Here is a 23,646-nt window from a genome sequence, read left to right on the forward strand (position 1 = left end):
TTGACTCTCTCTGCTTGACTTATTTCACTCAGCATAATCTCTTCCAGTCCCGTCCATGTTGCTACAAAAGTTGGGTATTCATCCTTTCTGATGGAGGCATAATACTCCATAGTGTATATGGACCACATCTTCCTTATCCATTCGTCTGTTGAAGGGCATCTTGGTTCTTTCCACAGTTTGGCAACCATGGCCATTGCTGCTATAAACATTGGGGTACAGATGGCCCTTCTTTTCACTACATCTGTATCTTTGGGGTAAATACCCAGTAGTGCAATTGCAGGGTCATAGGGAAGCTCTATTTTTAATTTCTTGAGGAATCTCCACACTGTTCTCCAAAGTGGCTGCACCAACTTGCCTTCCCACCAACAATGTAAGAGGGTTCCCCTTTCTCCATATCCCCTCCAACACACGTTGTTTCCTGTCTTGCTAATTTTGGCCATTCTAACTGGTGTAAGGTGGTATCTCAATGTGGTTTTAATCTGAATCTCCCTGATGGCTAGTGATGATGAACATTTTTTCATGTGTCTGATAGCCGTTTGTATGTCTTCATTGGAGAAGTGTCTGTTCATATCTTCTGCCCATTTTTTGATATGATTGTCTGTTTTGTGTGTGTTGAGTTTGAGGAGTTCTTTATAGATCCTGGATATCAACCTTTTGTCTGTACTGTCATTTGCAAATATCTTCTCCCATTCCGTGGGTTGCCTCTTTGTTTTGTTGACTGTTTCCTTTGCTGTGCAGAAGCTTTTGATTTTGATGAAGTCCCAAAAGTTCATTTTCGCTTTTGTTTCCTTTGCCTTTGGAGACATATCTTGAAAGAAGTTGCTGTGGCTGATATCAAAGAGGTTACTGCCTATATTCTCCTCTAGGATTCTGATGGATCCCTGTTGAGATCAGGAACACGACAAGGATGCCCACTCTCACCACTCTTGTTCAACATAGTATTAGAAGTCCTAGCAACAGCAATCAGACAACAAAGAGAAATAAAAGGTATCCCCAAATTGGCAATGAAGAAGTCAAACTCTCTCTCTTCGCAGATGACATGATTCTTTATATGGAAAACCCAAGACTCCACCCCCAGACCATATGTTTTTATCACCTTGGTGGGTCAGAAAATGATTTTTTTTGCCATACACATAAAAGTAGTTTTAGTTATACTCAGATGTCAACACCTTTCTAAGATTAGGCCTTACTTTGAAAGCATCACCTGCATAATCATTTAAGTTAATTTATTCATTAAATTATATATGCATGCATACATATAAAATGACGCCAGACATAGATCTGAGCAATTTACAGCTTACAACTTAAATTGCACATTTAATCACCTCTGAGGTACCTACTATTATTATCTACATTTTATGTTTAAGGAAATGAGGCACAAAAAAGTTTAGTGACTTGGCATAAGGTCACCTGGCTGAGAAGGTTTGGAACAGGAATTTGAGCCCAGAGTTCAAAAGGAAATCTTAGCAAACAAAAACATTTCACCGTTTTTAGAGTTTATTTGCCATTTCTATGGTCATGGGGCTTAATAAGCACACAGCAACACAGTATTTCCAACTGAAATAGCACGTTACCAATGACGGTGTTAGCTTCTTAACACACTCTACAGGAGATGGAAGAAAACCTTTAGTTATTAATAAAATTTAAAAAAAAATTTTTTTTAAAGATTTTATTTATTTATTTGACAGAGAGAGATCACAAGTAGGCAGAGAGGCAGGCAGAGAGAGAGAAGGGGGGAAGCAGGCTCCCCACTGAACAGAGAGCCCAACATGGGACTCGATCCCAGGACCCCAAGACCATGATCTGAGCTGAAGGCAGAGGCTCAACCCACTGATCCACCAAGGCACCCCATAGTTATTGGTAACATTTTTTTAAATGAAGCTTTTAAGACTGAAGTAAAAAAAAGTTAGACTAGTAAAATTTTCAGATATCTCAGAAAGAATTTCGTCTATCTCAAATCATGATTGATATATTACAAAATCTAGATTCTTGTAGCTATCTTATACATGTTAGGATGTAATTTTCTGGGTTTAAATGAATTTATTTAGAGAAAATCTGTGTGATACAACCATATTGAGTCTTTATTCCTTTTGCCCCTGGCTGTTAACAAACAATAATATCTGTGAGAGAAACAGTACTTTTATTTTAAAACTTTTATCGCTCTTGGCTCAAGGTCAAAAATCTCTTCAGAGATTTAACCTAAATTGTGTGTTTTTATGGAGTAATGTTCTTGAGTATTTGGGAATATTTTAATTCATATCTATAAAGGCCATTAAATGGCATGTTTTAGGCTCCACAGTGAGTGAATTCTTCCTTAATACCTGTTAGATGAAGAGTTTTCATTTCCAATAATGTTACTTAAACACTTATTATGCACATCTGAGAGTTTCTTTAAATATAGCTATGAGGTCCATAGAAGACTCTCAGACTTAATATTCATCCAGTTTCTAGTTATGTTCAAAACTTACCTCATTTTTTCACTAAGGTAAAGACCTCCTTGTACAAAATGAAACTGATGAAACTGGAAAAAGAAAATGTTGTTTCTCTGTAGCAAAAGTTTGCTTTTTTCTCTCATTCCAATCTTAAAGCTAATATAGTTAAAGGAATTTTGAAAGATAAAGAAAATATAGACATTGGTCTATTTCCTTGCACCGATTTCCATATATATATTTGTATTTTTAAATATATTTGAAAACAGTACAATTATAATTTGGTATCCTCCCTTTTCTACATAGCACATTACAGACAGGTTACTGTATATTCTTCATACACATCCTTCTCGATTGTTGCTTGAGTGTGATACTTATTTAGCTATTTCCTAAAGTTAGGCTATACACAATATATTCCATTTTTAATATTGGAAATAATGCTATGAATGCCATTCTGTATTTAGGATCATTTCCTTAGAATCGATTGTTAGAAATTGAGTTATAGAACCTTAAAGATATTAATATTTTGAAACTCTTGATGCACATATGCTTTCTAAGATGATTTTAACAATGTATATTGTCTGGCAGTTTCCTGCCTATGTTTGATATGCTTTTTAGTGTGTGTGGTTTAGCTCGTACAGCCTAGGAGAGCATGGATATTGACCAGATCTGGTGTTGCACAGTGGAAAGAGCTTGAACCTGCCGTCCACAGACCTGGATTTTGTCCTGGTTCCACAGCTAACTGGCTGCGAGAACCTGGGCAACGAACTTACCATTCTGCTGTTTGTAAAATGGGAAGATTGGACTAGACCAGACACGTTCACTTATTTAGAAGCCACAGTTGAGTGCTCTTGATTGTTCTTTTTTCCAAAGAAATTAGAAAATATGGATGCAGAAAATCCTTTCTCGGGACATTACATCCTCCTGGGAGACAAATATGTGGAGAGAGAATCACGTGAAATTTAGGAATAGGAATAGGAATTACAGAGCCGCTGACCCTTGGTTCACATCTGACTTATTGTTGTACAAGCTTGAGTAGTGAGAGCCTAAGCTCTTAGCTTCGGTTTCCTCATTAATGAAATGGGGATAATACCCACGTCATGAGACAGACCAAATGAGGCAGCGGTTAATGTGCCTGGCGCAGTATGTGCTCCGCAGTTGTGAGGACTAGTGTTTTCTATTTTGTTGCTGATCTCATTCTAATATATTTTGTGAGTTTTAAGTGGTGGGGAGCATACTACAGGCTTCACAGAAGCTTATTGTGTGTTCAGAGAATGGGCCCCAGGTTCGGAGCACTGACAATGTGGGAAGCAGGAAGAGGCCCGGCCTGCGAGGGAGGTCAGAGTCACCGCCACATCCAAGGTGCTTTCTGCTTCTAAAAGGGCTGCTGTGGCCACCTCACGGAGGTGGACTGGATGCCCCATCCAAACTCTGGTTTGGTGTTGAAACTGATGATGCCACATGACCATCCAAAGAACATGGAAAGTGTAACTACTCGCATAATGAGGTTCTCTGGGGGAACAGGACAGACTCCCCAGCATGTTTAAAAATGTCTGGAGATAGGGGCGCCTGGGTGGCTCAGTGGGTTGGGCTTCTGCCTTCGGCTCAGGTCATGATCTCAGGGTTCTGGGATTGAGCCCCGTGTCGGGCTCTCTTGCTCAGTGGGGAGCCTGCTTCCCCCTCTCTCTCTGCCTGCGTCTCTGCCTACTTGTGATCTCTATCTGTCAAATAAATAAAATAAAATCTTTTTAAAAAATCCTTAAAAAAAATGTCTGGAGATAGAAGGGACAACTGGCTTAGGGATTTAGGGCAGCTGGGGGAGACTGCATGGTTTCAACTTCTCACTGGCCTCAAGGGAGGGGCATGCAGGCCTCCTGAATGACTTGAAAGCTGTCAGAAGTCAAATACCAAAAATGGAGTCAGACTCTTCAGGACAGGGGATATGGTTTTATGATGGATGAAAGGAATCTCAGTGGCTTTCTTCCCTTCTGAAAATGGAAAACAAATAGCCTCTCTTGATCCCACCTCTCTCCACCTTCCTGCCGTTCCCTGGCTCCCAGTGCTCTCCAGTACTGGTTCTACAACACTCCACTCCAGTAGCACTCCTCCCGTCCTCTCTCAAAGCTTCTGCAATCAGGTTTCCCCCTATCACTCCTTGGGAACTGCTCCTGTCAAGGTGATCACTCATTCTTATGGTGCCAAATCCCGTGGTTCTTTCTTAGTCCCCATTATACCTGGCCTATCAATAGCATTAGATATAATTGATCATCTCTTCAGTCAGCTTCCAGAATATCAAATTTGCCTTCTCTTTCTCTTTGGCTAGTTTGTTCTGAATTTTCTAACCTCATAATAGTTGGAGTGCCCCAGGGCTGTTCTCTGTGTCCACTGACTCCCTTGCTGTAAATCTGTCTCCCCATGATAACTCCCAACATCTATCTTTCCCTGGAAATCCAGGTTTCTTTTCCTTTTTAAAATATTTTATTTATTTATTTCTAGAGAGAAGGGGGAAGGGCCGAAGGGGAGGGAGAGAGAGAAGCAGACTCCACTCTGAGTGCAGAGCTGGACATGGGGCTCAGTCTCACAACCCTGAAATCATATAAACCAAAACCAAGACCGAGAGGCTTAACAGACTGAGCTACCCAGGCACCCCTGAAACTCCCAAGTTTCTATGTCCAGGTGCCCACTCCATATTAAACACACCTAATGGGAGTTCCTGACTTTTTTCCTCACTCTTGCCCCTTTTGTGATCTTCTTCCTCTCATTTATTTTTTTAAAGACTTATTTATTTATCTTAGAGAGAAAGAGAGAGCACACAAGCGAATGGGGAGAGGGGCAGAGGCAGAGAATCCCCAAGAGGACTCCCCACTGAGTACATTAACCGACCCTACATTAGATCATGACCCTAGCCAAAACCAAGAGTCAGATACCCAACTGACTGAGCCACCTGGGTGCCCCCTTCTTCCTCTCATTTCGTGGAAACTTTGTCTATTTAATTGCTCAGGCCCCAAACTGTGTCATTATCCTGGAGTCCAATTTTTGTCTTACAACTCACATCCAACCTGTCCGCTAATCCTATGAACTCTGCCTTGAAAAAATATCCAGAATCTGACCACCACTCACCATCTGCACCCCTCCCACCCTGGTCTGATTCACTGTCTTCTCTTCACCGGAATTTCTTCCATAGCCTCCTCCTAGCTGGCCTGTCTGCTTCCACACCTCACCCTCCTATTGTCCTCAACAGTGCAGGCAAAAGCAATGCTTTTCAGATCATACCGCAGATCGACTCAGGGTCCTGCAGTGGCTGCTGACATCACTCAGTGTGAAAGCAGGAGTCCTTCCTCTCTCCTGCAAAGCTCTGCGTGTCTCGCCTCACCTCCGAGTACACGCTACTCTAGCCACCCTTCATCTTTGGTATTTCCTGAACATGCCAACCTCACTCCTGTCTCAGGGCCTTTGCACTGGCCATACCCTCTGCCTGGAAGACGCTTCCTTCAAATATCAGCATGGCTCACCCTGTCACCTCCTGCCAGTCTTCCAAATGTCACCTTTTCAGTGAGGCCTCTCCTGACCTTCCTGCTTTAAGTTGTACCATCCATTTCTAGCCTATATTCTCACTTTATTGTTTCTTCATAGTACTTATCCCTTCCTAGAATAATCTGTAACGTACTCAATAGTTTTATTTATGTCTGCTCTCCAAGAGAACGGAGATTTTTGTCAGTTGTTCACTACTCAATCCCGTTGATGTTAAACAGGGTCTGATATATAATCAGTGTTTAATAAATTTTTGTGGAAAGAAGGAAGGAAGGAAAGATGGTAGGAAGGAAGGAAGGAAGGAAGGAAGGGAAAAACTATGAAACATTCCAAGTACAATTATACTGCATTAAAACAGCTGAGGTCGAAGTGGAGGAGGTCATTTCATACAGAGCTTTCCCTCTGGAACACTGGTGCTTACGCATCAGGCTGACAGTCTGTCCTCCCAGAGCCCGTGGGGACTGGTAGAAGGGCATTCCATCTTGGAAGGAGCTGCAGGATCATATACTTGGCATAAGGCTGGCCAACACACACATACGAGGACCAATTGTGGAAGATGAAGTTCCCAGTCACCCCTCACCCAGAAGACCAGAAATAAACTGAGATTCACATTTGGAGTCTGCTGGCGTCCGTGTTCCAGAAGCGCTGGGTTCATAAATAGCCCCAGGAGCTATATTGGGCGCCTTCAGCTGCACAGCTGTGAATGACGTCAGAGACGATTCTGTCTGGGTGATTGTTCGCGGGAAGGGCCCAGTAGGGCATTTGAGATATTTTTTGTGAAAATTTGAAAAGCCATTTAACCGGAATCTCTGTCCATTGCAACATGGGAGAGTTTGCAAGCAGAAAACAGCCGGTCAGTTGTTTTTTTTTTTTTTTTTTCCTTTCGACCAAGGTGCGCCTTTCTCCAATTGCTTACCGGAGAACATGGTAGAGAAGCAGCTTGAGGCTCTGTTTGGCAAGCTCCGCTCTGCGAATTGCCAGGCTGCGGTATGAGGAGAAAATGTAACTCGGCAATCCTAGAGCCTCTGGCGGCGCTTTCTGAGGCTTAGCTGTGTGAGCGACAGCGGCAGGGAGAGGGTGAGAGGAGACACAGGTTCCACTCTACAGCTGGGCGCCGTAAGCCAGCAAAGGAGCATCTTCGACTTTTGTAATAAAACCCGTCAGGCAATCATTTTGGGCACCTACTTCTTTGGCCCCAAGTGGGAAGAAGGCACCAGACAGCAAGGAAATACAAACAAAAGGAAATGGATGTGGCATTTGAGAAGAGAAGGGAAATAGCCGCTGAGAACTTCGTAATAGCAGCTTCTCCCTTGAAATGTGTCTTGTTTCCCCGGGTCTTAGTTTTTTACAAAAGGTTACCTAAAATATCCTAAAGCAATTTTAAGGCATGTGATCCAACAAATGCTCCATTCTCTCACAAATAACCCCGCCAGACCATCTTAACCTTGGCATTTAAGAAATCCAAGGGTCTTCAAGTTCTTGCTTAAGCAAACGGATGACTATACTGATAGAGAACTCCTACTTTTCCATCTCTTAAAAACAGCGCAAAAACAAAGCAGCGAGAGCTACGTTTTGGAACGTGTGATATGCTTGACACAGCCTAGGGAGTGCCTCTCTAACACAGAAGAATTTTGGTGTCCACATCCGAGCCAGCATGTGAGAGACAGCAGCAATCAGCCCAGAACGTTGCCCTCCGCCCCCATCACACAGCTGGAGAAGTGATGCAGGGAGAAGGGCGATGACAACATTACACACTCGGTCAGCCCCAGAAGGACCCAATTATTTATTTGCTTCCAAACAAGATGCCTGGGTCCCTTCTAGAGACCCCACACGCGCTCCAGGTTGCGGTGAACGCTGACTGCTGTAGATGAAGGGAAATGAGTCGTGAAAGGGAAGTGAGGCTGGTCCTTCAGCCCTCTCGTGTCTCTCGTATCGAGAGTGGCCATCTGTCCCTGGAGAACAATTGGAGTGGCAGCTGGGCGTGTTGGGCCATCAGAAAGAAAGGCCCCATTCTCCTCGGAGCCGAGTGCGGCACTTTGGGGGGTCCCTGGCAGTTTCAGGAGTCAGCCAGGGCGACTTTCCGACCCCAGTGCTTTGATGGACCCAGCCGAAGCCAGGCTTCTGCAGCTCCGAGCCGCACGTGGGCAGGAGAGAAGGCAGAGGCCCAGCCCGCTCCCTCTCCTTTCTGCAACAGTCACTGGGAGGAGCGCTACACCCTTGTGTTGTCTCCCTCCTCACTCAGGACTACAAACCCCAAGCAGAGAATATAGCCAACACTATGGGGGCGGGTCTGAGAAGGAGCAAGGACGATGTACCTGGCACCAGGAGTGTTCAGAGTACATGGGATCAGTTAGGCTGGGTTGAGTGGCATCAGTAAAAGCAAACCAACCCTTTGATGATCATTCCGGAATGTGGGCTTATTTCACTTAAAATTCCTGTTTTTTTTCACTTGCCAACAGGAATAGAGATCTAGGATCCCCCAGCAAAAATCGTCATGCTTGCTTCATATCCATCCACCAGTCCCACATATGTATGTGTGTGTATATGTGTATATTTATATGTATACATATGCATATGTGTGCGTGTGTATATGTTTATATTTTTCATTTCGAGCTGACTGAATGCCTGCAGCATTTTACTGATTGTCTTTGGGCAGGATTTAATGGAGCTGATTGGCTACAAGTCAAGCATCAAGGATTCCCATGGGAAAGAAATCAAGACACAAGATCAAGATTCTCTTCCCCTGGACATGCCTATTAGGACCTCAGTTTTCTTAACTGAAGTGAGAATAATGACACCCACACTATCTTCTTTATAGAGGAAAGATATATGGTCCCCCACAAATATATGATGCCACTTTTAAAATATTATTCCGGGGTCAAACCTCCTTTAGGCCCTGACCCTGCAGGATCTCTCTGTTTCCGGGGCCCCAGCCTGTGACAGGAGAGATCTGACAGCTTCATCAAAAGGAAACCCAAAGTGCATGGCCCCTGGATTCTGTATCAGAGACTCATAAGAGTAAATTGACTAGATAAATAGATAGTCATGATGACTAACCTCTACAGTGGTCCTTTGACCTCAAGATACTTTATAGACATAAACATTCATTCATTCATTCTTTCAGCAAAATTTAGTAAGAGCCTGCTTTGTGCCAGGTACAAGTTATGACCCTGGGGTCCCTTTCGTGCTGAGAGCACACACAGTGCCTGATATCATAAAGCTAGCAGTCGAGTAGGGGTCATGGACAATCATTTTAAAAGCATACTAATAATTTGTGGTTATAAATTCTCAAGATGACAGGAAGAAAGGGATGGGAGGCAAGGCTGGCAAGGGCAGGAGCTGACACAGGTCCCTGGAGGCCATGGTATGGAGTTTTGCTTTTAGCTTAAGAATCCATGAAGGTTTTAAGTAGCACAATGGGAGGTGGGGGTGGGGCGGCGTAGAAACACGGTCACATTTTGTATTTGAAAAAGTATCAATTCGTTTGTGGGAGGGGAGGCTGTTCAGTAGCATTTAGCACTTGGCTACCTTAGTCTTCTCTAACACTTGCCCTCCATTGAAACACTTGAGATTAGTACAGCTGCTTTCAATGCTAGGAGTGCATCAGAATCTGCTGGAGGATTTTTAAGTGTGGGGTCCATTCCCAGAAATCTGGATTTAATTGGTTATAGATGGAGCTGGAGCATGGCTTTTGTTTGTTCCCAGGTGATTCTAAACTTCATCAAGGCTGGGTGAGACCCATTGATACAGTGGAATGCACAAAACGGGTCCTCAAAATGTGGAACCAACATCAGCATCACCTGGAAACCTGTGAGAGGGGCAGATTCTTAGGAATGATCTCGCACTAAGTCAGAAGTACTAGGGCTGGGGCCCAGCAGTCTGTGTTTGCACAGGCCTTCTGGGGTTCCGAGACTGGCCCCAATATGAGAGGCATCAGCCACAGAGGGGTCATAGGCAAGAGAACCCAGGGCTTGGATCCAATTCTAGATCTAGTTGTCGAACAGCCCCGTGCTGGGGTGGGAGTGGAGGGGGCGCAAATCATGAACTTCTCTGACCTTCAGTTCTCACCTGTAAAAACAGCAGGCAAGATGGGATGGGCTCAAAGGTTGTCTTTGATGTTAAGGATTTATTAGCTAGGCCCACTAAATCGAACAAAGTTTTTATGATGTACTTTTACAAAGTCCACATTTTTATATGATGGACATAGAATGTAATCATTGTAGGAAACCCAGAAAGTACAGAAAAGAATAAAGAAGAAAATAAATGTCTATTACAATTATTTAACCCAGAGATGATTGTTGCTTATCGCCAACAGTTTGGCGTATTGGTGAAGTTCTGGTAGGTTCTGATGTTTTCTGTGTCATCTGATTAACAAAAGTGGGAATCATACGATATATGGTTCAAGAGCCTGCTTCTTACGAACACTATTATATCAGGAGCATATCCCTTCACCATTAAAAGTTATTTTAATCGGGGCGCCAGGTGGCTCGGTGGGTTAAAGCCTCTGCCTTTGGCTCAGGTCATGATCCCAGGGTCCTGGATTGAGCCCCACATGGGGCTCTCTGCTTAGCAGGGAGCCTGCTTCCTCCTCTCTCTCTCTCTCTCTCTCTCTCTGCCTGCCTCTCTGCCTACTTGTGATCTCTGTCAAATAAATAAATAAAATCTTTTAAAAAAAGTTATTTTAATCATTTTGTTATTTTACATAATATTTGATTACATGTTTACACCATGATTTAACCTCTCCCCTCTCCTGGATGTGTGTTCCTCATTTCTCAATATTATTGTTATGATGAATATATCTTAATCTATGTAACTTTTCTACCTACTTCATCTGAAGACCTTTTTTTTTTTTTAAGAGAGAGAGAGAGAGAAGGCAGAGGAGGGGCAGAGGGAGAGAGAGAGAGAGAATCTCAAGCAGACTTCACACCCCGTGTGGAGCCTGACTCGGGGCTCCATCTCACGACCCTGAGACCATGACCTGAGCCAAAATCAAGTTAGACGCTAAACTGACTAAGCCATCCAGGCGCCCCATGTCTGAAAACCTTCTTAAGAGAATCCTAGAAATAGAATCTTTGGGTCAATGCACATGAGACATTTGATACATTGCCAACTTTTTTCCCCAGAGAGGAGCTACCTCATCCAAACAGCGCAGTCTGTCTGAGAGCTCTCCTCAGGACAACCACCCCAGCCTGGGCAGTAGCGATTTTCAGTTCCTACACTGCCACGGGGCAGCAGCTGCCTACAGATGCAGTATTTGCAGGCAGGGTCTATAGCTCAGGCTGTCACCCCGTAAGGGGGCTCAGACTCAAAGGACAAAGAGGCGAGACCGTGCCCCAGAAACCTAAGAGCTGGGGCTGGAAGAGTCGGGAGAGATTTTTCAGGGGCGGATCATGACATTTTCAATGAACCTTCTTTAAAATGCAGAGTGGAATTTACTTGAAGTCTGTGGAAGAATGTCAGGTTGATGATAAATCACCTTTTCTAGAAATCGGTACGAATAAGGCAGAATGTCAGGTGGGGCTGCCTGAGCCAGGTGAAGAGGGGCCCTTGGCTGGATGAACTTCTGAGGTCCCTGAGGGCTTCTGATGGTAGGTGACTAAAGTCAGCACAGAGGGAAGGGTATTCTCTTTCTCCCACCGTCCTTCTCTCCAGGGCACTTTGCACGCACACCGGTATCCCAGCGGGCTTCAGTTTTCCTACATCTTTCTGCCCCCTGACCCCCACCCTCGCCCCCTTGTCCTCATCTGACAACCTTCCCCGGCCTTTGAGTCACCTGATTCTTTCTTGGATTCAAGGATCCTCATCACAGAAAGAAGAACAGTGAGAGGCCATAAAAAACAGACCCCAAACCCTTATTTATAAAAAGGAAAAAGGAAGCGGTGAGTTAATTTCACTATTTATTTATAGCCCCACCTACTTCCAGAAGTATCTTAAGTGGTGCCTGCTCTGGAAGAGGTCTCAGGGTAAACAAAAGTCTCCGCTTTAAAAAAACAGACCAGGGAAACCGGGAGTTGCTAATGGTTAACAGCAGGGAAGAGAGTAATTTGGGCCTTTAACCCCTGGATATTTTTAAATGTGGACATCATTTGAATGAAGCCATTTCCAGGGTGATTAAAAGCATAGATTTATTGTATCTCCAAAAGAACTGAAAATAGATGTTCAAACAGAAACTTGTTAGCACTACTCACAAGAGCCAAAAGGTGGAAACAGTACAAATGTACATCAATGAAATGTATTATGTCCATACAATGGATTATTCTTCAGCAATAAAAATCAGTGAAGTAGTGAGACATGCTATAGCATGGATGAACATGGAAAACAGTTTACTAAGTGAAAGAAGCCCGTCACAGAGGACCATATGTTGTATGATTCCATTTATATGAAATATTCAGACCCAGGAAATCCATGGAGATAGAGAGCAGAGTGGTGGCTGCCAGGGGCTAGAAGGAGAGGGGAATGGGGCAGGACTGCTTACTGAATGCGGGGTCTCATTGTGGGTGAAGGGAATGTTCTGGATAGCAGTAATGATTCCGGAGCATTGTGAATGTGCTTAATGCGGCTGAATGGCTGAATTGTACACTTTAAAATGGTTCAAAGGGTAAATTTTTAAAAAAGATTTTATTTATTTGACACAGAGAGAGATTACAAGCAGGCAGCGAGGCAGGCAGAGAGAGGGGGGTGGGTAGCAGGCTCCCCGCTGAGCAGGGCTCAATCCCAGGACCCTGAAATCATGACCTGAGCCGAAGACAGAGGCTCAACCTCCTGAGCCACCCAGGTGCCCTTCAAATGGTAAGTTTTATGTTATGTGTATTTAATCACAATCAAAAATAAACTTATTCTTAGCAAAAAAAAAAAAAAAAATTCTAGCTCTAGTTAGTTGTACCTTTGTTCTAATCTCAGCTCTACCACTTACCAGCTATGTGACCTTGGGGAAGTCACTTAGACTCCCAGTTCACACTTCCTCATGTGTAAAGTGGGGATAATTATAACAGTACCCACCTTATAAATCGTAAATGAGTCAGTGCATGTAAAGTACTTAGTACAATACTCGGCACAAAGGAAGCAGTGCTACAAAGACATGTGTTATTATAACCCAGGTATTCTCCGCTGTGGGCAGTCTTGCCCCAGAGGAGAAACTTGGCAATGTCTGGAAAGAGTCTGGATTACTACAGTTGGGGGTTCTGATGGCATCAGCGAGTAGAGGCAAGAAATACAACCAAATGTCCTACCATGCACAGGACAGCCTCCCAGGGCAAATAATCTTCTGGTCCCAAATGTCAGTAGTTTCAAGGTGGAGAATCCCTGACTGAAGCAGAGCATGTAGGGAAATGTGTCTTCATGCTCCATGAATGTGTGTACAAAAATAGGTCAGACAGAAATTTGTGTTAGAAATGACTGTCGGCCAAAGTATGAAATGTCTACCGTGTATAGAGAACACGTATCAGTCACTGTGGGGGACATAAAAGAAACCAAGGCGTTGTCCTTGAGATGCCTGGGTAAAGAAGAGCTCTGTGTGGTGGAGTTCTTTAAGAGGGAAATTTGACCAAGAGACATTTGTAATCATTTTTCCTGTAGTAAGAGGGTGATCTGGGGTCATCCACACTGCTCACAATAGTGCTCGCTCAAACGCCAGCCCTTCTGGTTCCTTGTCAAGATACATCTTAAGTGACCAGTGTGTGGTTCCTTCACGTGTCTGAATGTGTCCTGTGTCTGGGTGAATTCTAAGGAACAAATGTTTGAAAAAGAAACCACTGTCACTCATAGAAGTAAAAATTACTTGTTGTAAGTAAAGGCACAAACAAAAGAGAAAATACTAGATTTCCTTGTCTTCAACCAGCCATATACCAGAAGGAAAAGGAGACCCTTTTTGCCCACTTTCTCTTTAAATAGTTGTGTTATTAGATTCTAAAAACCATACATCCATATAATTAGCCTAGTTTAGTTCACAGAATCTGCTTTACACAGAATGGCTCGCTGTCAGAAAAAGGTTCCTGTGGACTGGCTAGCAGTGAAGGCTTGGGAAGGGATCCTATTCCTTCTCTCTGTCTTTCTGCCTTTAGGCTAAGGATTACAAGCCTTTCAAAGATACACCATGCTTCCACTCAACCCCTGTGAGAAGCAGATGTCCTTTGTGGTTGGGCCATGGGAAGGAGGAATCTGGCAGGACCCACCAGGAAGGCAGATCCCTGGAGGTTTAGGTCCCTAGAAGCTACTGCATGGTGATGGGAGCTCATAGAATGGACAGGAGACCCCAACCCTAAGTCACCTTTGCACAGCTTCCTCCGCAATGCTTGCTTCCCAGAGGTTCAGCTTCTCCTGGTGACTTACATTTATTCAGTGCCCACTGTGGCAAGGGATTTTATTAGATGCTCATGAAGTGGAAACTGACGTGAATTGGACATAGAGGCTGTCAGAGTGACTTCTCATTAGGGCAGGGACAGGCATGAATCTAATATAAGATAGAAAGGGACAAGTGCAATCAGAAAAATTGGGGAAAATCCCTATGGGATTTTGGAGGAGAGAGTTGGCCTCTGGCAGGGAGTGTGGAGAAGCCTTTTCGAAGAGAGTAGCATCTGAGTTAGAACGTTATTGAGCGCGTCTATATGTCACATGATCCTGGAATGTGCTAGAGGATGGAGCCGGCTACTGAGGTGAAGGGTGCATTGGAGAAGAGGGTTTGTAGGATTTGTGGGGGGGGTGCTGGCAAAGAGATGAGCTGTGTGGATTGAGACAAGCTCATGAAGGGCCCGCAGTTCCACAGCACGGTCAGGCCGTGGAGAGTCACTGGCCTTTTCTGAGCAGGTGTAACCGGACTAAGAAGAACATCGTGCCTTTGTGTGTACAGCATGTGTGGAGATACCCTGCGGCAAGAGTGGGAAGAGGGGCAGACCTAACGGCTATTTCAGATAAAGCAGGACACGATGGCACACTAGGGACCACCTTGGCTTACTTAGGCCAGGACTTGCTGTTGAGAAACACAGGTGCTGGACACAGATATTTGGGGTTTGAGTCCTGGGCTGTGCCACTTAAGCTCATGGCCTGTCCTTGGGCAAATTGCTGCACCTTTGCTCGGTGCCTCAATCTCTTCATCCAAAAAACGGGGGTGAAAGTCTTGTTTCTCATACAAATGAGCTGAAAAGTAAATGAGTAGCTGCATTTAACATATTCTAAATGTCATCTGGCACAGGTGATTGTACTTAAGAGCTCAGTATAAAAGTTGGCTCTCAGGGGTGCCTGTGTGGCTCAGTCGGTTAATCATCTGACTCTTGGTTTTGGCTCAGGTCACCATCTCAAGGTCATGAGATCCAGCCCTGTGTCGGGTTCCGTGGGGGGTGTGGTATCTGCTTAAGATACTCTCACCCTCTCCCTCTGACCCCTCCTGGCTCCCCTTCTCAAAAAAGGGGGGGAAAATGGCTCCTCTCATCACTGATGGTAACAAGGGTCACCTGGAAGGATGCACTTGTGAACCAAGGTAGAATGAGGTAATCATCAGGAATCAAGAATTCCTGGAAAGCACCAACCTTGCATTCTTCTTCACAAGGCTGCTTGCAGGGGCTGGAATGGGGGGCCCTGTGTCTGCTGAAGCCAGGAAGGCATCCGTGGACTGTGCGTCTGTGTAATTGTCCAGCTACCCACAGCCTCCTTGCTTCCCAGCTCCAAGAGCATTGATTTTACTGACCACCATGTGCTGCCTTAAACCTCATCCGCGGATCAGGGGTAGTCCCAAGACTGTGACAAGACTTGGGACCAAAAACTTTGGCCTCAAAGGAGACCATCAAATAGATGAGTCTTTTAAGAACAGCGGGGAAGCATCAGGCTTGGACGCTGACAGAATGAACGCTGAAGGTGTCATATTTAAAATAAAGGCAACTTTGATGTTTGGGTTTTAGTTGAGGAACATTGTCTTGTCAATGTGTGTGCGGGGATTTGAAAGTTGGAGGCGAGAAGGGAGACTAGGGAGTGTCTCAGAGCAAGACATCCTCCCCTTGTGCTGAAACTCAGGCTGCAGAACTCAGAGCTAAAATGCCATGCTCTTTCTCTGTGCCCCACTCAGTGTTCAGACTGCTCTAATTTAATGCATGCATAAGAATAAAAATTAAGCTTCAAGAGCTAGGGCAGATTTTTTTTTTTTTTAAAGAGAGGCAGGCTTTATCCCCGTGAGATTAAACAATCATCAGGGTCTAAAGGTTTAATCTGCTTGAGTTCAGCCCAGGATGGGGTTCAGAGCCCCAAAATAATTGGATGCAGCCCCAGGCTTTGAACGTCAGAACTAGTTGGGGTGTGTGTGTGCGTGAGTGTGTGTGAAATGTGCAAGCAAGCAAGCACAAGAGGTCTCTCCTGCGGCAGGAGGAATAAAGCTGCCTGCCCCTGCCCTCCCCCCGACCCCCCCTCCTCCGTCCTCAGCGGCGCCTGGATACAGCTTGGGGGGACTTCTGTGCCCATGAATGTGTGCTATTGTTTCAGGCACACGTCGGCCCCAAGAAATAGCACGAAACAGCCCCGTCCTTATTCAGAGGCAGAGCCCCCTCCATCACTCCAACCAGCCCTCCCAGGTCACATGCCGGAGGCCTCTGCAGACAGGACGCAGCTGCCTCAAATCTGCCTAACATTAGCCGCGGTTCACAAAACCTGCCGGCGCCGAGCCCTCACACGGGAAACGAGCAAGATGTGGGCTCCCGGCACCATGTTCTCCGAGGAACGCTGGCTGGAAAACGAGAAAAAGTGTGCAGTGGTTCGGAAGCCGAAGCCAGGCAGGAAGCGCCAGGAGCTGCTGGCCGTGGCCTTGGGGGTGAAGGTGGGAGTCCGAGGCGGTTTCCTGTGGCCCCCTCTCAAACTCTTTGCCTGTTCACAGATCTCGTCCCTGGTCCGAAGGGCCGCTCTCACGCACAACGACAACCACTTCAACTACGAGAAGACCCACAACTTTAAGGTAAGCAAGCCACGGCGCTCTTTCTTCCGTTCTTAAAGGGCAGGTGGAGAGGGACGGTTGATGGTTCCCATCCCGTCTTTGACCGTGAAGTAGCCAGAAGGCAGATTCCTTGGCTTTGCCCTAGCTAGGCGCATCGCCCTCGGAACATGATTGCCTTGTATCAAACCCGAGACCCCAGACAGCAGCGGGCTCCATGCTGACGCCTAGAAACCGCTATCTGGTGTGGTCACTTAGCTCTGGAGCACTGGGCCCGTTTCCTCTGCGTATCGCCGTCCAGCGAACCAACCCCAGAGCGTGCCCCGTCTGCGGCAGGGCCGGCGCTTCTGGCCGGGGGACGTCGAGCAGTACTTTTCCACTCAGAGGAGCCCTAAAGAATATTGCTGTTTCTGAGCAACAGAAAACAGTTGCCCATTTCACAGTGTGTGTTTCGTCTTTGTTTTCGGGGATGCTAACCCCTTTGGTTTATGTGTAGACAGCTGTGAAAGCAAGTGATGGCAGGAGATACCATCCAGGAGCTTTTGTTTGTGCTCCGGGCGCGGGGGCGGGGGGCACCCCGGCAGCCTGGCCAAGCTCCCTCCCGGCTCAGCCTTGATCCTGCTCAGCAGACCAAACAGAAAGATTCGGAGAGCTGGTGGGAGTCTTAGCGGCTATTCCCAAGTGTGTTTGTAAGTTGGAAACACCGCTGTCCTCGTTTTGGACTAGCGCTTGTGAAAACGGCCTGCCGTCGGCAATCACGGCCCATTTCCTTTGACCTAGTGAGTGTTCCAGAAGGGGCTGGAGGAGGTTGTGATGCCAAGTTGCCCGGCCAGGGATGTTGTGGAGTGGAGGAGAGATAAGATGGATTTCGAGGTTTTGCCCCAGCAAGTGGGCTGACCATTTGGAAGATGGAAAGAGTGGAGATGAAGGATCCAGGAAGAAAAGCAGGGGCAGCAAATGGTGAATTGCTGCCTTTTTTTTTTTTTTTTTTTTTTTTTTTAAACTCGCTTCCTTTAGGACCTGTAGCCTAAGTAACTGTTGGAAGTAGAAAGCCCTTTGTCAGAGGTGACCTGGGAAACCTCTTTTATTCTGTTTTCCAGTTCTTTGTAAGGACACATATGGGTCTATTCAACATTCATTCGTCAGTTGGGTCTGTTTGCCGTGCTGCTGTTTTTAGAAAGCCAGTGGCCCCGGCATTTGCATCCTATAACTGAGCTGAGGAATGGAATTTAGCATATTTAGTGTGAGGGTGAAGAATTGCATTATATAGATCCTCTTCGACGCCAAGGCTCTTGATCTTTCTCCCGTTGCTGAAGAGTGACAGGTCTGACTGGCGGCACCGAAAGCCTTTTTTTTTTTTTCTGTTTTCTCTATTTACCCTTACTAATTTTTTTGCCTTAAGAAAGTGTTTTTCTGACTTTAGGTGGAAACCCTGATTCTTTGCACCCTGTGGACGTGCCACCATGGATTGGGAGGAGGGGTCTTCTTGGACTTGCAAATTCTTGTCCTTCCTCTTGAAAATTCCAACTCTTCCGGCTTTAAGATGCAATTAGAATTATGCCCTTACTGAGATATGCTTTCGCATGGGGGTAGCATCTCCCTCTGTGTACTGTCTCTGAGCTCGTGGGCAAAACACACACGCATATTCAGTGGACCGACCCTTCCAGAACCGACTTCAGCTTTTTTAATCTCTGAGACGAATCAGACATTTGAAACATAAAGATCATTGAAACTCATTTTCTTAAATAGTGCTGTTGCTAACACGATCTGTTTTATCACTGGGCTCCATCAACAGCTTTTTCAGTGTTTGCTTGAAAAGTCGTTATCTATTTGGTGTGATCTCTTCTAACACAGCTATCCACAGCCATTGAGAGAAGAAAAGGCAGAGAGCAGACAACTTGTTAGAGGAAAATACACAAGCCAGACAGAGCATTTCTCTTCCGTGTTTTAAATAGACCTCTTTGAGACCTAGCAGACCCTTGAGTCTCTGTGTCCCTTGATTGTGGCTCTCAATGGTACTGCTCGTGTCACTGTCCTTAAGAGTGAGTGGCAGGGCCAGGAGGGGGCGGTTCCCTCTGTCCTTCCTCGCCCCTGCCAGCCCGCATTCAGACTTCTCCCCACCCCCAACTAATTTTAAGTGGGAGTTTTGCCTGGTCCTTAGGGGAATCTTCTAAAAGCTGGTCAGTGCTGTAAATAGAGCAGTGGGTTTTCAGGAACACACCACTGAATCAACCAAACAAAACACTTATCAAAGGTCCCCTGCCATCTGCTTGGAATTAGTATAAAATTAAGACCTAAAACACAGGGACGCCTGGGTGGCTCAGTTGGTTGGGCCGCTGCCTTCGGCTCAGGTCATGATCCCAGCGTCCTGGGATTGAGTCCCACATCGGGCTCCTTGTTCTGTGGGGAGCCTGCTTCTCCCTCTGCCTCTGCCTGCCACTCTGTCTGCCTGTGCTCGCTCGCTCGCTCTCTCTCTCTCTCTGACAAATCTTTAAAAAAAAAATAATAATCGCTTTAAGACCTAAAACACAAATTTGCTCTTTATGCTGACATCTAATAGGCTTTATTCAGAAACTCTCTTGATTTGTAATTTGGGTTATTATCTGAGAGTACTATGTAGGGCATAAAGTAAGTGTTCATTAAAAAGGACAAGTAATCACATTTACATGATTATCAGCACATAAGCCTCACTAAGCCTGGTCTACACTCTTGCCTAGGGGCTCCTCTGAGAGATTCCAATCTGTCAGCAGGTCTAAATGCCTCACCCTACAACAGGATTTTCCGCCCCGTTAAGGACTACTTACCCAGGTAAAAAGCAGTCTCCTGGCCCTACCCAGGAACTTCAAGAGGAATGAATAGAAACCCCGCCACTACACAGGTTGGGAACTTACGCTCCCTTCTTCCAGAAAGCTCTCCCCGGCATTGTGCCTGAGTGCCTACCTGCTGTCCCGCTTTCTAAACAAAGCCATGTTTAGGAAAAGGAAAAGACAAAAGTTAGCTCTGGGAACAAGAACTTTTGGAAGCAAATTGAAGTTACGCTTCATCTCCTGCAGTAATTGCGTACTTTTCAACGCTGTGTGTAGATGCAGCTGTTGCTCATTTAAATCCTAAATTCTCTGGGATTACTTCCACATACTGGGAATCAGGAGGTATTTGTTGAAAAAATTATGAAATTGACAGGAACCTCTCTGAAAGGAAAGCTCTCTGATACCCAGAAAATACACTCCTTTATTTAACTCCTTTTACATCTGCATCTCTGTTTGTCTAGTTGACTGAAAGAGACACTCTCCTGTGGATAGAAGAGCTCTCTCTGAACTCATCTACCCTAACACCTGTGGCTAAGCTTCAGCATCTGCAGGCTAATGAACTCCAGAACCCCATCAACCTGGATAACTGTCCTTCCTTCCTTCCCCACTTTGCACAGTGATGACATTATGGTGGCCAGCTCGGTCCCCCTGGCTACAATTTGACCGTCGATGAAGAGCTTAGTTCTCGCAGCCTCAGTTTCCTTATCTGTAGGATGGGAGTATTGTAAGGTTTAATGAATACACATAAATTGCTTATAGTCTGTGGCACCCAGTAAAGTTAGCTTTGATTATTTTTTTGCTATTCATCTTTTTGTCTCTCTCATCTCTTGTGCTTTTGTGTTGAGCTTTCTTTGTCTTCATATGTATTTTCTACCCTTACTTCCTCATGCCCTTCCTTTTTTTTTTTTTTTTTTTTTTTTTTTTTTGCTATCATCTGTTTCTTCCTCACTCATTAACTGTATACGATAGAAAAATACAAGAGCTTTTGGGCAATGCCAATGACATGAGCGAAAACCTGGAGTCAGAAATGAGCCAGAAGTGAATGGGGTGCCAGGAAGAGACGGTCAGGGAAAGAGGTGCTCACTTCTTGTGTGTTCTTGTGTGGGGTGGGCCAGATGGAAGCAGACTGACGACCCTGGGCATTTTCTCCACTTCGCCTACTCAGGGGCTCAACCGTCCCCGCGTACATGTGTATGTACATCACTCCTTCCTTCTACTGAATTCTCTCCCTCCACCCAGGCCTTGCAGGACCCTTCTCTCTCCTTATATGGAATATGGATGGAGAGTGGAGCTCCAGGAAGTTCTAAAAACTGAAGAGCAAACCACCCAACCCCCACTTTACCCACCATTCCCCATCACCTCTCCATCTCCCTGTCCCTTTCCCATCCGTCCCCTTCCATCTCCTTCCTATTCCCCTCCCCTCTCTTCTCCAGCCTCCTACCAGCTTGACTTTTCTCTATAGCACTGACCATTGGCATGGTTCCATATTTACTTTTGGGTGCTTGCTTTCCCTTTACTGGCTGGAAACATTCCCTCTGGGGCTGGGAGAAAGGATTTGTGTCTGTTGTCCTGCAGATAGCCCCATGTCCAGAACAGGGCCTGGCCCAGAGCAGGCTATCCATGATATTGGTTGAAAGCACATGCAGCAGACATGGCATAGCCCTATCTACCTAAGATGGAGCATTGTCTCCCCACCCCCCACCCAACCCTACAGCCTGCCCTCAGCCATGGCTCATTGCTGTGCTCAAGTCCTTCCAGCTCTGGGCCCTTGCCAGGGTCAGCAGACTGTGCCAGAGAGATGAGTCATATCAAGGTGTGCCAGGCCAGTCGTCCTTCCCCATCTGACCAGTAGGTGTGGCTGGGCAGGGCTACCCAGTGCCTTACACATGGGGCTAGCAGAAAAGACACAGGCCCAGGCTGACCTTTCTTGTCTCCACTTCTGGTATGGTGACTCTCAAAAGTGGCCCGGTCTGGACGTAAGCAAAATGGTTTCTCAACATACCCTATTACGTCCTCCACTCTCTGTAGACCCTCTTCCCATATACTCCATGTGTCCAAGCATGCTCCTGCAGCGCGCTCCTTCTGTGCGTGCCTACCTGCCCCGTGAGCTCCTGGGCAGCAGGACCAGAAGTCCAGGAGGCTGAGTGTGCCCTGGAGCTAGGGCCAGGACACCTGTCCATGTGCAGCCGCACCATCGCCGCCCAGTCTGGGTTATGTGGCCTATTTCCAGTTTCTCTGCCTGTCATTGCTTTTTGCATTCTTATCAGTCCAGTGGGCATTTGCTTTGCATATGCAAAGACATTTTTGCTTTCCATATGCAAACCCCCTCTCTTTCCCTCATCCTCCTTAGCCTCATAAAAGTGTGTTAGCCCACTTTTCCCCACTCTTTTGTCAGCCTTTCCAGCAGCAGAGCCTGGTGGAAAGAGGATAGCTTTTGACAGCAATCCCAAGAGGGACTCCTGGCTTAGGCCACACACAGGGGAAGTGGCTTGGTCAAGCTTCTTTTTAAATGTAAACCATGTACTAATGAGCCTGACCCACAGCAAGTGCTTAGCTGTTCCTAATTTTATATTTTGTTTTATTCCAAAGGATGTATAATCGAAAGGGGCTATTCTAAATGACTAAATGACTGATTCTGGCATGTTAAGTCCAGAGAAATATTCCTTTTGTGTTGTGCGGGTAGAAAAATAAAAGCACCAGTGATCCCTGTCCATAGGAGCTGGGTATTTTTCAAAGTTCTGGGAAGAGGAATAGTTATTTAGTTATATATAGGAATATATATATATTATTCCTATATATAGGAATAAATAGTTATTTAGACAGACTTTTTTTTTTTTTTTTAGCAAATTTGGACTGAGGGCCAGTTATGAGCCAGGCACTACCAGGTACAAGAAAGCCCGTGGGGACATAAGAATGTGAGCCCTTCTTCTACAGGGCGGCTTTCAAGCGGAGTGGTTTTGCTCCCCCCGGGGACATCTGGCAGCATCTAGAGACATGTCTGATCTTCACAACTGGGATGTGCTCCCGGGGTTTCTAGAAGTCAGAGATGGTGCTGAACATCCCACGATGCCTGGCCCAGGCCCCAGGACAAAGAGCTCCCAACCCCCACGTCAGCAGGCCTGGGGTTGAGGAAGCGTGCACTCGATGATGGAGGAGCCCTGGAGGGTTTGCGGGGGCAAGGAAGTGTCAGAGGAAGGTCAGTGCTCATACCCCCATAAACCCGAGAGGAAGTCAGCACAAGAATCGATCACTTTACGCAGTGGGGAAATTCCCATAAAGCTTCATGGCAGTCCGTTTTAGACATTGAGTCCTATTTTAAAGGTCATAGGGTGGCTGCTGAGTAGACAAATCTGGGCGTGAGTGGTGCCCCAATGGAGAAACCCAGCTCTCTGGCAACATCTGCTAAGCAGGCCTCTCAGGGCAGCCCAGTCGCCCGTCCCTGACAGAGCGATTCCCCTCAGCTGTTCCGCTCCATCTGAAAAGGTTCACTTCAAGGTCAGTATTTCATCCGATCTTGCAAGAGGGAAAAGTCCGGAGTTTAACCCAATTTCTCAGGAGTTCAATGTCTCATGATTCTGGCAAAAGCAGTAGATGACCGGAAAGACCCTTGGCTGAGCTCGGTAGGGGGCCCAGCGTTGCTGACCCCCCCCCCCCCGAGGGGGCCAGAGACAAACTGCCTGCCCTCCAGCTCTGGGGCTAACTCTGGGCAATGGCCACCCCCACCCCAAACCCAGTGACTTGTAGCTGGCAGTGACTTGAGCCACTTCTGGCCCCCCTCTTCTGTGCATCTAAAGCAGCTAAGACAAACCTGCCTGCCTTTGACCCAAAGAGTCCTTCTCAAATCAAAGTAAAACAAAGTTTTCCTATTTATTTATAGCATTAATATGAATAATTAAAATGACCAACTGAGGTAATGGGTTTTAGTGTATACCAGTGACTTTCAATCGGGGTCACTTTGCCCCCCCCCAGGGGC

General features: G+C 45.9%; 1 protein-coding gene across 8 annotated transcripts in view; it reads left to right on the forward strand.

Moving 5' to 3' along the window:
• LOC111147263 (chimerin 2) overlaps positions 1 to 23,646 on the forward strand; it is a 293,720-nt gene that overhangs the window by 242,942 nt on the left and 27,132 nt on the right. For 4 of the 8 annotated variants that reach the window (XM_022503196.1, XM_022503198.1, XM_022503197.1 and 1 more), the window contains exon 1: positions 16,645 to 16,890. In XM_022503196.1, coding sequence (XP_022358904.1) covers positions 16,645 to 16,890 — 246 coding nt within the window. Of the gene's footprint in view, positions 1 to 16,644; positions 16,891 to 23,646 lie in introns of those variants that run through there. The other 4 variants (XM_022503193.1, XM_022503194.1, XM_022503195.1 and 1 more) reach the window with 2 other exon arrangements.

This window comes from Enhydra lutris, unplaced genomic scaffold, assembly GCF_002288905.1.
Source record: "Enhydra lutris kenyoni isolate GAN:26980312 unplaced genomic scaffold, ASM228890v2 scaffoldscaffold16, whole genome shotgun sequence".
Taxonomy (NCBI): Eukaryota; Metazoa; Chordata; class Mammalia; order Carnivora; family Mustelidae; genus Enhydra; species Enhydra lutris.